The sequence below is a fragment of the Necator americanus genome, chromosome IV (genome assembly GCF_031761385.1).
Source record: "Necator americanus strain Aroian chromosome IV, whole genome shotgun sequence".
Classification (NCBI taxonomy): Eukaryota; Metazoa; Nematoda; class Chromadorea; order Rhabditida; family Ancylostomatidae; genus Necator; species Necator americanus.
The window spans coordinates 20,376,318-20,389,223 of NC_087374.1; the positions used below are offsets into that span (position 1 = coordinate 20,376,318).

Consider the following 12,906-nt stretch of genomic DNA (forward strand, 5'->3'; position numbering starts at 1 on the left):
TAAATAAACTGTTGGCTATCGTTTTAAATCAACTGTACGCCATTGTAGCTGTTATAATAATCTTTGGACTTTCTTATGTGCAAATGCAGTACCTCCTTTTTTGAGAGACCTGTAAGAGAAATTGCAAAAATTTTCGTATGCTCATTTTTTGGATGATGCGTACAATCCCCGCCAAAATTTTTGTTCCCTCCATCGCTGCATCACGACTCATGATCACCTTCACCGTTCAACAGCTTTTGCGACACTAGAGAAGATATTTGTCAAAAAGCGAGATAGTCATACTGAAGAAGATCGAACGGACATTTCATGTGGGATGATATAAGATTGTGTAGTTTTCGAGAAAATGATTTTTGAAACCTTCGGGAATATTCAGCTAATTTTGCAGCATCAGTTAAGTTGGTTGAGATTGAAAAGAGGGCAATACTATAACGTCTTCAATGTTGTTTGCTATCTTTTTCTGGAACTACACATCCATAACCTATCAAGTCCTCAAAATTTAGGTCTCTACCTTTCCGCTGGATACTCAACTACTGACATTGACATGTTACGAAGTGAAATCCCCAGTGATGTCCTAGAACGCGCCGGATTTCTATCATCGGATGCAGCGACGGACATCGCTGGTCGACTGCAGATCGCTTTCGAGAGAATACTTCCGAAGGTATATTACCTTCTCAGAGAAAAATCATCAAAGCCATACGACTGTTCCACAGGATCTTCAATGCCGGATTGTGTTGATGCCGGAGATGAGTGAACCTGGGTCAGCATTTATGAGAATCGAATGGTTCGGGAAGAACGAAGCGCTCAATCATACAAAGACACAATGGCATACGGGATGGGCTGAAAAAGTACGTAAAAGCTTAGCTTACTGGTGATTTAAATGGTGATTACGATTTCTATGTAGAGCGTGAATAGTTTTTCTTCCCATGGTGACCGTAGTGATGAGATGACACATGTAACTTCAGGGTAAGAGTTGTTGTAGGCATATTTAGATCTAGAGAAGTTAAGAAATTGTTCAGATACTGCAGAGGCACGAAAAAAAGACAAGAGAGAGAGGAGGAGAGAAAGCGAGAAATAACCAAAAACAAGTCACTTCTTCGAGTACGAAGCTTTTCGTGTATTCAGTTAGTTAGGAAGTACGAATTCTTCCTTCCGCACATGTTAGCCAAGAAGTTGCATTTATCGAAACATTTATTCATTTATTTCATTTATGGAGTCGAGATCATATATTCGCTCATCAAGGTTTATTCTGTTTACTTATTGAAATCCTCTTCTTTTTTTTGTGAGCTGTGTGCTTAGCTGTGATACCGTGATTTATTCCTGCTTTCTCTTCTCTGTCGCGTACAAGATATTTTATGGATCTTATCTTCTAACACTTTCCCGATAAAAAAAACTCGAATTGTTGTGGTGTGCAGTGCTGAGACAGTTCCATCGCCGCACAAATTACCAAAATTATTCTCATTTTTCCCTGTATATTTTCCCTTCCGTGTTTCCTCATACAAATCATTTTTTTTTTGCTGCGTTTATTGTTTAATTAATTCTGTATGTTTAACTAATTGTTTAACTATTTGTGCTTTGATACAATAATTTGTGTGGTAGTGTGGACGAATAATTCCTGTAGATACTCTTCTCTTAAATTTTTAGAATTTTATTTATCTTATCCCTCATGAATAGTCCGATTTTTTGACGGCATTGAGAAAGTATTTTTTATCTCTGGTAAATGAATTCTCGAAGATGGCATTAAAAATCTACGAGAAAGATGTAGACGAGCTGTAGGAAATAAAGGAGATTAAATTTGAGATAGTGAGTTTTCTCTACCTTACTTTTTAAAGATGATGGGAGTGCAGAACGTTGTGTTCTTTATTGGATGACCCAATACGTATGTGTATCTCTTCAAGAAAAATTCTAAAACGTCCAATTTGTAGGCATGCTCTGCATACGTGATGAAGCTCTCAGACTATTTTTCGCTCAGTGAATCTCCTCGCTTCCAATTAGTTCTGTCCTCCGTGAAACAGCTCAAAGTAAGTGTTTTTCTTCTCACTCTCCTATTATCAAATGTTTAATGACAATTTTTTCAGGTACTAGATTACTTAGATGGACTGCCTTCATCAACGTTAAATATACAACATTTTACTTTAGCATTAGTAGTATTATTTAGAATATTCGCACATTTGGTGATATGAAAATGAGCTCATTCAGTGCCTTTGGTGATACTTCTATATGTTTATTGATATTTATAAACTACTCAATTGTTTGTTGTTTATAGTGTTTTCACTAACACCGATACCTTGTTGTTAATAGAGAAGACTTTTAAATGTACACAAAAAAATGCAGGCATGCGCGCCGCTTCTGCCTCTTCCACTCATTGGCGGACGCGGCACGCACATATGTCTGCGCTCGTATACGTGGCACGCTTTCAGGTGCTTCGTAGGAACATTCGGTCGACAAAGCCATTTCCTATGCTGTTCTTCAGTACAACTTGGCGGAATTGAGTGCGATCGTGGTCATAGTCGTGTTCTGTATTCCTAACACTACTTTTTCATATAGAGTTCCAACAGAGCCAATCTCGTGGTGTATAGGGTGTTCATCTATTTCTAAGGGGATGCCCCTACGCGCTCAACTTCAATTTAGAATTCGTTTGAGGTTTATGAACGCCGCGCAGTCTTACACCAGGCAAGTCTAGTTCCACTTTATCGACCCCGCAGGGATGAAAGGCTTGGTTTGCAGTATAGCCGAATTGAGCCTCCAGTTTCCGTTTAGATCGAAATGAAAAAATGAGAATGTAACAGATATCTCATAGAAACAGTAAAACAACTACTACAGTCAAATCTTGAGGAAATAAGGAGGAATTGGGGCGCGATGTGCCTCCAAAGGGAAGAAGGGGACAATTTTCCTATGGAATAGAGTTACTAAGACGCGTGCTGAAGCTAGCTACTAAGGTGTGCTGTGAAGCTAGTAAAGCAGGGATTTGAAACCGAAGCATTGGTCTTAGAGAATCCAAATGACAAATGGGCTAAAGGTACTAAGGAGTGATGTGGATTGCCTCACTCCCTCCTCCTCCCCGAGGACACATAGAACCGGAGTTCGTTCGCGTCTTACTTAACCTCACATAACTACCTCGAAGTTTCTATGAACAAAGATGGTGACCACACTGGATAAATCTTTCCAGAGCGCTACGAGTGCGTTAAAGCGCCACGTGCAAATGACTTCGCACAAGGTTTACGCTATCCTTAGTGTTGTGTGTCGTTCTTAGAGTTTATTTTGATTCCTCAACTCTTTTCGCTCTTGCTGCGTTACGCATGCGACAGGCTGAAACTGACCGCAAATGATAGAGAACACCGTTAAAACACCCTCTGAGTAACGTGCTTAGTCGCTCCAATTCGAGAGACTGCTCTGTCGCCAATTCAAGCATCCCGCCTGGCTGGAGGAGTGCTCACTGCTCGACTTTTGTTTCTTATCTGATTTGTTGCTTCGGGTTTGGTGACCGCAGACATCTGTGCTAATCGGGCTATGTTTAGACACTCTCATAAAATGGGATTTTTAACGTGGTAGCTTTGACTGGGTCACCAACTAGGGTAACTAGTGCTGAACATAGCCAACACTGGACAGTTCCATACATTAAGAAAGAGTTAGTCGGGACTCATTTGCTTCATCCCATCGATAAATGGATAGCCTTTCAAGGAGTTTATATCATATAGAGGACCAAGTACGAGGCTAAAAGGAACTGAAAAGGATTTCTACCGATGACTATCTCCATTCCACCGTTGCAGTTGTCTTTCTCTATCTGTAGAGCGGATGCACAGTAAGCACTGAGGGAAAAGTAGTATTAAAGGAGAAAAGAGCGAAGTAAAAGTAATAGTAGGGAGAAGAGGACATGCCATGCAAGAAAATCCCTTGGAAACCTTGATTCTTTTTCTCTTTTCTGCTTCTTACTCTCTTTTTTTTTCTATGCCATTGTCTCCTTTCTTTCAACAGTTGAATTTATATTGCATAAGCTCAAATAGGTATTTTTATTGATGTGCTTGAGTTGTAGCCAAGATTGGTATTTATCATTATTAAAGCTAACGTTACGGAGTTATCGTTTTCGTTAAGGCCTGAAAAGCCAAAGCCATCAGTGATTTAGGCTGCCCGCAGAGTTCAGAGCGGCGCGGACGAGCGGTTTGGCGGCGCTGCGATTTTGGTGGTTATTGACTGTTCACAACAGTGCCCTCAATAACCACCAAAACCACAGAGCAGCCAAACCACTCGTCCGCGCCGCTCTGAACTCTGCGGGTAGCCCTGTCGTCTCAGGCGCCCCCTCACCCTACAGAGAGCATTCAGACGACAACCATACGCAGCGAACAACACATCGGCTAGTGCTTGTCTCATTTACTAGATCTGGTTACACAACAGACCAACACGTATCACAACTATGAGTCACAGGGGTTTTTATAAGGACCTCATGGCCCGTAGATCAAAACCCGCACAGATCTTGTTGTGAAACCAGTTCGTTTGTGATCGCAATGCACTCATCCTTTCTGTTCATTTTTGGACTTTTGGCAGTTATCCAAAATCCCTGTGGTGTCCTTCGCGCCATGATCTCGGACTCGAAAGATGGTATCGTAACTTCTACCTCTACTTTGGAATTTCTGTGAAGTACTCTACGGTGTGCTCCCAATGGGGTGGAGAGTTTCTGGAAAAATGTAGTTGCTGGGGGGAGGGCACTCAACTGTTTTTTTTTAATTTTTGGAAGCTGTATGTTCCTTTTTCTCTTAGTAGCTTTAGCCTACATGTCATAGATCCTCCAAGATGGTAATGCTGAGACCCTCCAACGCTGACTGACTTAGTTATTTCCAGAAATAAGTTCGCCGCTGAGTGTCCCCCCACAAATACACTTATCCTGAGATTTTTTCATGAAAGTTGTTTACTAATCAATAACAATCATACCATCATCTTCCGGTAAAAAAAAAACATAGATCGGATAGTTCTTTACTCAGTATTTGAAAAAAGAGTCCAAGACATCGTGAATGAATCTTCGATATGTTGAACTTGTTTTCAAGAATTTGTGCCCTTATCAAGGCCCATTTTTTTTACATAGATACTTTTTCAGTCCCGGCCGAAAAATAACAGGAGTTTTTAAAATTTTATCGAACAAACAAAAATGAGTAGGAGCATTGATCAGAAGAAGAAAAAGGGAATTATAGAATTATAGAAGGGAATTAAAAGTCTTGTTTTGAAGGGTTATCATTCTAACGAAGGCATTAGTTAGTGTTTATCCGAACAAAAGTGCGCGCTATCGCAAATGCATTGAAAACGCTGGGGCTGGTGAAGCATTCAACCGCCTTTCCTTTCCTCTTTTTTGTTCAGATTACGTATTGTACTCCCAATAATTAGTGTATGCTGTTCAACTCTTCTTCCACTGGATATCTCAACGTCTTGCTGTCTTGTGTTGAAATCACATTTGTTCCTCCTTTTTATCTAAACTTTTGGTCCTTGCATTTTCAATTCTTTTCAAGAAAATGTCCGATTCATCAAGTGAGGATAAAAAGTCGAAGTCACCAGAAGAGAACAAGAAGTCAAAGAGACAGAAAAAAGAAAAGATTGGTAAGAACAACAATGAAAAGAAGGTAAAAGCTCATTCCTAAGCCTCCTGTGCACCTTTACCTATCTCGTTGGTGCTCGCAGTTTCGCATTTTAGGCTGAAAAACGTCGTGTGGATAGCGATTCATCGTCAGATGAAGGCGTGGTAGATAAAACTCCTGTGAAGAAATCGAAGAGTGGCGGTAACCGTGTGAAGAATGCAGATGGTGAAGAGGTTTGTTTTTCAGTCTGCCGTTTCGAAACATGTAGGGGGAACTCATTTCATTGTTGTATTCAATTTTTTCTTCGACTTTTTTCCCATCTTTCACCGGTGACTAGCATTAATTCCTTTACGTCTCTTATGTCCCTTAGAAATATAGATTTAGAGACTCAACAGTTTCGGTCCAAATAACTAATGAGCGTATCAATCGGTCTATCTGAATTCGTTATTTCGTACGTGCCAATTCTGGTACAGTAAAATTAAAAAACTAAGATATCTGATTCACGTGCGCAATCAGTGCGACACATGTGGCTGGTAATGCCGAAGTCGTTTAGTATCGATTGATAAATATGATCGAGACAACTGAAGCAATGCTCAACCAATGACATCTTCGGCAAATATCAAGATTTTATCTCTTGGCTATATCAATGGCAATAAGACGGAGATATCACAAATATTTCTCCACATTTCCTAAAGGTGCCCCTACAACTGATGTCTGTGACAATTTTGATTTTGAAAATACATTAAAGTGAGCAGTTCGGATGTGGAGGATACTGTTGCTGTCAAAGCAGATAATTAGAGGGTACTAGATAAAATCTTAAATCAATTTTCAATCAAGAATTTGTAGTGGTCATGTTAATTGGTTCTTACTGAGGCCATGTGCTCCTTTATAGGCATTAGCCTAGGCTTAAAGCTTCTAGAAAAGCGCCATCATTGCATGAATTTGAGTGTGTTGGATTTTACTTGAAGTATTGTATTATATGGTGGATTCATGACCCAGGATTCAAAAATGGAGTCGAACACGTTATAGCATCCCGTATGGATTGATGAACCCTAGCAGCTTTTTCTCATCTGTGCGATGAAAGTTGAAAAAGGTGTCCCTGCCCTAGAAAACTTCAACAATCGAAGAAAATTTTAAGTAATATGAAATCTTGGTCTTTCGAAAAAGTGCTAGAACGAATCATTTGAAATATCAAACCATCGAAGAAAGCTGTAAGCCACATGAAACAAGGCAACACTAAGTAGAATGAGTTTCGCTTTTTCAGTTTAATCTTGATTTCAGATGATCGAGATTGGCAGCATGCGCTATGTGAATGTAAGGAATTTCCGAGGAAAATCACTCATCGACGTACGCGAATATTATATGGATAAGGTTTGTTGAAACAATCACAATATATCATCCCTCTCTTGTAGACCTCATCTTAAGAAATATTACGTATAGAAAATTTTAACAGACTTTATTCACTTTTTCAGCTGTATAAGTACTTTTCTGTTTTCAGGCCTCTGGAGTACTTCGTCCTGGTAAGAAAGGTATAAGTCTCACTCGAGAACAGTATGAAAATTTCAAAGCTATTATGAGCGAAATCGACTCCAAGCTGTAGGCCTACTTTCGTTGTTTTGTTCCCTTTTTTGTTTGTTGCATTGTGTGGTCATATTTACGATTGTTTTGCCACACCGAGTGAGTCTTGTTATTTTGTCTTCAGTGTTCTCAAGGTAATCAAGATCTCGAAATAAAGTTGTTTTAAACTGTTTGTTACTCTACAGTTGCGTTTTTCGACTTCTATATTGCTTCTGAAATTCGCGCTATGATATTCTTAATCATACTTACCCACAATCAGTCACTGAAAGCTGTTTTAAACTGTTTGTTACTCGGTTGCTTGGTTTGTTCTAAAGATGCTTCGATTCAGCGGACTATCGATGTCATGAAATTATGGAAAAGATGAGGACTCAAACAACTTCCGAAGGAAATGCTACGGTACAATACGGAGCTATTTTTCTCCTTCCAAGATAATCTTTGAAAGTTCTCTCTTCATTCATGTGGATTTTAGATTGTTGATATGAAGTAGGAGGCTGATCCAGCAAGCAGCTTTGTTCAGGAACAAAGCTGCAACATCAACAGCGCTCTCGCTCAACTGGACCCATCCCAGATACTTCCACAATTCTCACTTGGTCCTCGAGACCGCACTTCACCAGACTAGCCCGTATAGCTTTACTCAAGTCGTCGGTTGTGAAAGGCAGGTAGCATATGATCTTATTCGAGTCAACCACTGTAGCATATTCTCGCTGTGCACCAAGACCTGGCCTACGCGCTACATTGGCAGTGTAACCGCTAGAATTCGTGATACGTTGCGCTAGGTTGATCGCATCGATCGGCTCCTTTAACATTTAAACAAGTTTGATTTTCAGTTTTGCACTGGGTATGTTACGTGCTGGATGTGAGCGGCTTTATATGTATCGACGCGAAATGAAGGTTTTTTTGATAGAATGATAGAATAAAATTGAATCCTTTCCTATCGTGTGCTTCCTTGCCATGAATTCGTTGTTAGTCGCTGTCGAGTACTATCCAAAGATGTGTTTGCCCTTTCTTACTTTCTGTAACTTCGCCCAGGTAATAGCTGGTCTGTCTTTTTGAAAACTCAATGTGCTTGCTGTGCCAAAACTTTTATCACTCCCCAACACTGAAATTTATGAGGTTAGAATGATGTCAACTGTTTCAGAATTGGTGCTATTTTTATGATTGTTTCAAGCAAAAATGTGGTGCTGGAATAATTAATACCACTAGTTATTTTATCTTACTTTTCTCATGAACTCTTGGCGTTTACGGCTTTGTATAACAGCGGACTAGAAGCGGTGGTCCGTCGCTTCAGCTTTGAATGAATGCAACTCTTAACATGTTTGTATTGCTTTTCAAAGTTTTTGCATTACTGTAGCGGGTATTCATATTACAAAAGGCTAATTGTTCGAAATCTTTGAAAATGTCATGTATTAGTAGGTTCATTTGCTACAAGACTTTGTGAATCCCTCTTGTAGAGGTTTTAAAAAGGCAGGTATTAATTAATCCTCTTCTGTGTACACATTCTGCGCTATTATTTAGTGTTTTCCATTTCTAGTGCGTCGAGTGCGGATTAAAATGGAGTTTCACCGTTGCTATCCATTTTATGTCATTTTTTTAGGACTTTATTCATATAAATATCTTATTTTGTTTATCATTCTATACCATCCTTACTGACCATGAAATAGACGATGGCATACATGCTTCTCACTTTTAAAACTAGTGCAGATGATGGCTCAGAAACACTTGAGAATGGTAAACTGCAGCTCACAACATTGTTATGCCCAGCAAAATCCATAGACGCAGTGGGCTCTGCAGCAGTAGGCACACAACTCTGCCTTTACATTCATTGTGTTTGTAACCGTGGATAGGCTTCCTTGAAATGTTCGGTTATTTCTGCTACGAGAAAAATGAGGCAACCAGCTTTGTGGAATCGTTTTTTCATCGCTGCTCCACATTTTGCGCATTCGTTTTCATCTGTTTTATAACTTTATTTGTTTACAATAGATGAGGATTTTGAGTAGGAGTGATGTAAAGTTCTGTAGATAGGTTATGGTTATTTATGCACATGTATGGATGTAGATTCCAGTAAATATCGTGTATACTGCTGCACCTCCACAACGGTTTACCGCCTCATAGTGGCGTGGAGGTGACACTGGGCGTCGAACTGCGATGCACAGCAGAGGTTCGTCCTCCGGCAGGGTCTCCCAAGCTGAGAAGGAGTTCGACACATCCGACATTCCGACTTCTCGGAATCGGAAGCCTAGCTAAGAGTAAACCACTGCTAAGATTCACCACCGTCTTGGCAAAATGTCGCAAGGTGGTTCCCTGATCCATATAGGTTGGGCGACGACCTGTGGTGAAAGCTAAGCTCGCCGTGGCATGGCTGCTTAGTTTGGGGAAAAGTCTCTTTGCCACTCCAGCATATTCACTGCCTCAGTACCCTGCACACTGGGCCCTGCCGTCTCAGACGTCGGACGGTATGGCGACCGGTGAGAGGCGATCAAATCTCAGGTTGCTCAGGACGTCATTGATTCTGGACCAAGGCGACACACGCACGACTCGCCATGGAGACTGTCTCAGACTGTGTACTGTACAACGCGAGAACAGTTTCCACAGACGCCGACCTGCATGCCCTTCTCGGAGCTGCAGAGCGTATCAAATTTCACGTGATTGCTCTGCAGGAGACCAAGTGCAGAAGGATCGACGTACGACAGATGAATGACGGTACACTCGTCATTCGTGAGGACAAGCTTCCGTCGCGAAATGTAGGCGGTGTTGGTTTCGTTGTGCACCCATCTGTCGTCCATCTCGTCGATTCTCAGGAGATCCTGTCACCTCGTCTGGCCATTCTTCGCCTCCGCCCTCTGCGCCAAAAATCCATCAGTATCATCAACTGCTATTCACCAACATCAGCAGCTGATGAATCCGAATTGGACGCGTTTTACGAGGAGCTGGAGGAAGTAGTCCACAACGAGAAGTCCTTTTACAAATTCGTTGTCGGAGACTTCAACGCAAAACTAGGAAAGGCCACAGAAGAGGAATACAGGATTGGAACATTTGGACTAGGGGACCGGAATGAAAATAGCAATCGTCTCGCTGGGCTGTTGTCCGCCGCTCGCCTCTTTCATGGGAACTCTCTTTTCATGAAAAAAGATCATCGTCGGTGGACATGAGAATCGCCCAATGGCGCGACTCGTGCGGAGATCGACCACATACTCACCAACCGGAGGTGATGTCTACTTGACGTCTCAGTAGTACCATCCTTTTGTAGTGGTTCTGATCACCGTCTCCTTCGTGCGAAAATACGACTTAGCCACACGATCGAAAAGAACATCTGCTATCGGCAACGAAGGAGAAAAGAAGTCGTCTACGACGATTGCGTACTCGAGGACTCCCTGTCCCAAGGTGACTGGCACATCGAAGAGGACCCAAACGTGGACTACGAGATGCTGCTCAGAGGATTACGAGCCTCTGCTGAACGTGCCTCGAAGTCGCGCACGATAAACTTGGATCGAATTTCGAAGACCACCAAGGAATTGTTAGGAAGAAGAAGGGCTTTGAGGCTTGATCCGAATGCATCGCACATTGAGCGGTTAGTAGCAAACACTAGCTGCAGAAAAGCGTTGCAGGAGGATCTTTTGAAGTACAGGCAGAAGAAGATTCTAGAAGCAGCACAAAGAAGAACGAGTCTAAAGAAGTGCCGCAGGGATCTCCGCGAATATAATATTCCGCTAGCAACCTTGCTGAGCGAAGACGGGACTCGCATGTCTTCTCGTCGTGAGATGGAAATCATTACGGAGAGGTTCTACTCGAACCTTTTCCGTTCATCAACTCCTTTGTCAAGCCCAATCATCCCCACTGGCGAAGCTCCACAACGGATTCTCCCTTCGGAAGTACGAGTCGCTATCAAGAGCATGAAACCTGGCACAGCCCCCGGACCTGATTTTATATCAGCAGACTTTCTTCGGGCTGGTGGCCATCCGCTTCATGTAATCTTAGCAGCGCACATGACATCCTATCTTCAGAAAGAAAGGATCCCAGACCAGTGGAAGACCTCGCGAACCGTTCTTATCCATAAGAAAGGTGACCGAGAGGACCTTCGGAACTACCGTCCGATATGCTTGCTGAGCGTGTTATACAAAGTATTCACCAAGATCATCCTCATACACATATCCAGGACGCTGGATGAAGCCCAGCCTCAAGAACAAGCTGGATTCCGCCAAGGGTTCAGCTGCTTGGACCACATCCAGACCGTGTCGAGAATCATAGAGGTTTGCCGGGAATACCCCCTGCCCCTTGTCCTAACCTTCTTCGACTATGGGAAAGCCTTTGACAGCGTAGAAACGAATGCAATACTGTCAGCGCTGGTCGATCAAGGTGTGGACACTTCGTATGTGAGGACATTAGCCAATCGCTACGATCGATGCACGACTAGGATACAGCTTTTCCACCGCCCTCTCACCATACCCCTTGGAAAGGGGGTACGACAAGACGATACTAGATCGCCAAAGCTGTTCACGGCTGCATTGCAATGGATAATGAAATCACTTTCCTGGGAAGAAAGGGGCATACGTGTTGATGGAAGATTTCTCTCGAACCTTCTTTCGCGAACGACATCGTTCTCTTTTCGAGCAGTACCAATGAAGCAGAAACGATGCTCAAAGAATTGAACGAAGCAGGGAAGAGAATAGGACTACGAATAAACAGAAAGAAGACACAGTTCATGAAGAACGCCTACTGCGAGGACGGAGGAGTACAACTTGAAGGCTCCCAAATCGTGGAAACTTCGTCATACGTATACCTCGGACGTTCTATGAACATGGAAAACGACTTGAAGGAAGAACTGAATAGAAGAATGAGAGCAGCATGGGCAGCATTCGCAGCCGTCAGGGAAGGACCAACTGACGGACCATGGTCTTCGTGCCCATCTGTTCGACTCGACAGTCCTTCCAGCGCTCTGTTACGCAGCGGAGACGTGGGCAGACACCGCGGCCACGTCTAGGAAGCTACTTACTACCCACAGAGCCCTTGAGAGATGTCTCCTGAAGTTTAACCGGCGCACACAACACCCTGCCGGTCTTCGTAGCTCCGACTTAAGAGGAATGCCCCGTCTTCGCGATCCAGCGGAATATGTATCGAAAGCAAAACATAGATGGGCCGGTCACATCATGAGAAGAATCGACGATAGATGGACTAAAAGAACGCTAGAGTGGATCCCAAGGGGCGCTAAACGCCCCCGAGGGAGACCGCCAACGAGATGGAGTGACGTGTTCGCTGCACGGATGGACCAGCTGAGAGCTCAGCTGGATACGGCTCAAGGACCTCGTCAACGTCACTCACGAAGCTTGAGAACATCTTGGATGACAATGGCGAGGGAACGAAACGAGTGGAAGAGATGCTGGGGCCCGCACGTCGAGTGAAGACGGGCCATCTAAGTATCTAAGTAAATACTTGTATTCTGTAGAAAGGAGACAAATACTGAGGAAGTGAGTCAATTGAACTCGAAAGTTAACCTAACAATTACATTTCGTTCGACAATTACAGGTAATGGGAGCAGTTCTCGGTCAGCGTGAATGATTCGGTGCGTTTCACCTGGTGCAGGTGTCATTTTCTTTGCTTTGCAACGATGTAAAATTTGAGAACGGAGCTGAGCTGAAAATTGTTCAGAATTGATTTTATGAATTGTTGTTGCTTTTGACTTGCTAGCTGCAAGTAAAAAGCTGGAAATTTGTTGATTTACGAATGTTTTTTTTTTCGACAGAGCGCAGCTTCAGGGACAAGCTGGTTTCCGTCA

General features: G+C 42.6%; 4 protein-coding genes across 9 annotated transcripts in view; all 4 read left to right on the forward strand.

The window, feature by feature from the left end:
- Window positions 1-7,483, forward strand: part of RB195_002071 (uncharacterized protein) — a gene marked incomplete at both ends in the record, with an annotated part of 36,440 nt that extends 28,957 nt beyond the window's left edge. For 3 of the 5 annotated variants that reach the window (XM_064199142.1, XM_064199143.1, XM_064199144.1), the window contains 9 exons: window positions 501-658; window positions 711-845; window positions 1,923-2,018; window positions 2,076-2,144; window positions 5,493-5,603; window positions 5,675-5,791; window positions 6,840-6,929; window positions 7,057-7,154; window positions 7,465-7,483. In XM_064199142.1, coding sequence (XP_064055021.1) covers window positions 501-658; window positions 711-845; window positions 1,923-2,018; window positions 2,076-2,144; window positions 5,493-5,603; window positions 5,675-5,791; window positions 6,840-6,929; window positions 7,057-7,154; window positions 7,465-7,483 — 893 coding nt within the window. Of the gene's footprint in view, window positions 1-500; window positions 659-710; window positions 846-1,922; window positions 2,019-2,075; window positions 2,181-5,492; window positions 5,604-5,674; window positions 5,792-6,839; window positions 6,930-7,056; window positions 7,159-7,464 lie in introns of those variants that run through there. The other 2 variants (XM_064199140.1, XM_064199141.1) reach the window with 2 other exon arrangements.
- A 41-nt stretch (window positions 7,484-7,524) lies between these two features.
- Window positions 7,525-11,782, forward strand: RB195_002073 (uncharacterized protein; the record flags this gene model as incomplete). 2 transcript variants are annotated; one of them, XM_064199147.1, is made up of 6 exons in its annotated part: window positions 7,525-7,532; window positions 7,654-7,791; window positions 7,964-8,027; window positions 9,451-9,601; window positions 9,693-10,275; window positions 10,384-11,782. In XM_064199147.1, the coding sequence occupies 6 exons, from the start codon at window positions 7,525-7,527 to the stop codon at window positions 11,780-11,782; spliced, it is 2,343 nt and encodes a 780-aa protein (XP_064055027.1). The 2 variants fall into 2 exon arrangements, with proteins under 2 accessions (XP_064055027.1, XP_064055028.1); XM_064199146.1 differs by having other exon boundaries at window positions 9,729-10,275.
- A 53-nt stretch (window positions 11,783-11,835) lies between these two features.
- On the forward strand, window positions 11,836-12,114 carry RB195_002074 (uncharacterized protein; the record flags this gene model as incomplete). Its single annotated transcript, XM_064199148.1, has 1 exon — window positions 11,836-12,114. The coding sequence occupies one exon, from the start codon at window positions 11,836-11,838 to the stop codon at window positions 12,112-12,114; it is 279 nt and encodes a 92-aa protein (XP_064055029.1).
- A 100-nt stretch (window positions 12,115-12,214) lies between these two features.
- On the forward strand, window positions 12,215-12,532 carry RB195_002075 (uncharacterized protein; the record flags this gene model as incomplete). The annotated part of the gene is made up of 1 exon (XM_064199149.1): window positions 12,215-12,532. One exon carries the CDS (start codon window positions 12,215-12,217, stop codon window positions 12,530-12,532), a length of 318 nt encoding a protein of 105 aa, XP_064055030.1.
- Window positions 12,533-12,906: the final 374 nt, after the last annotated feature.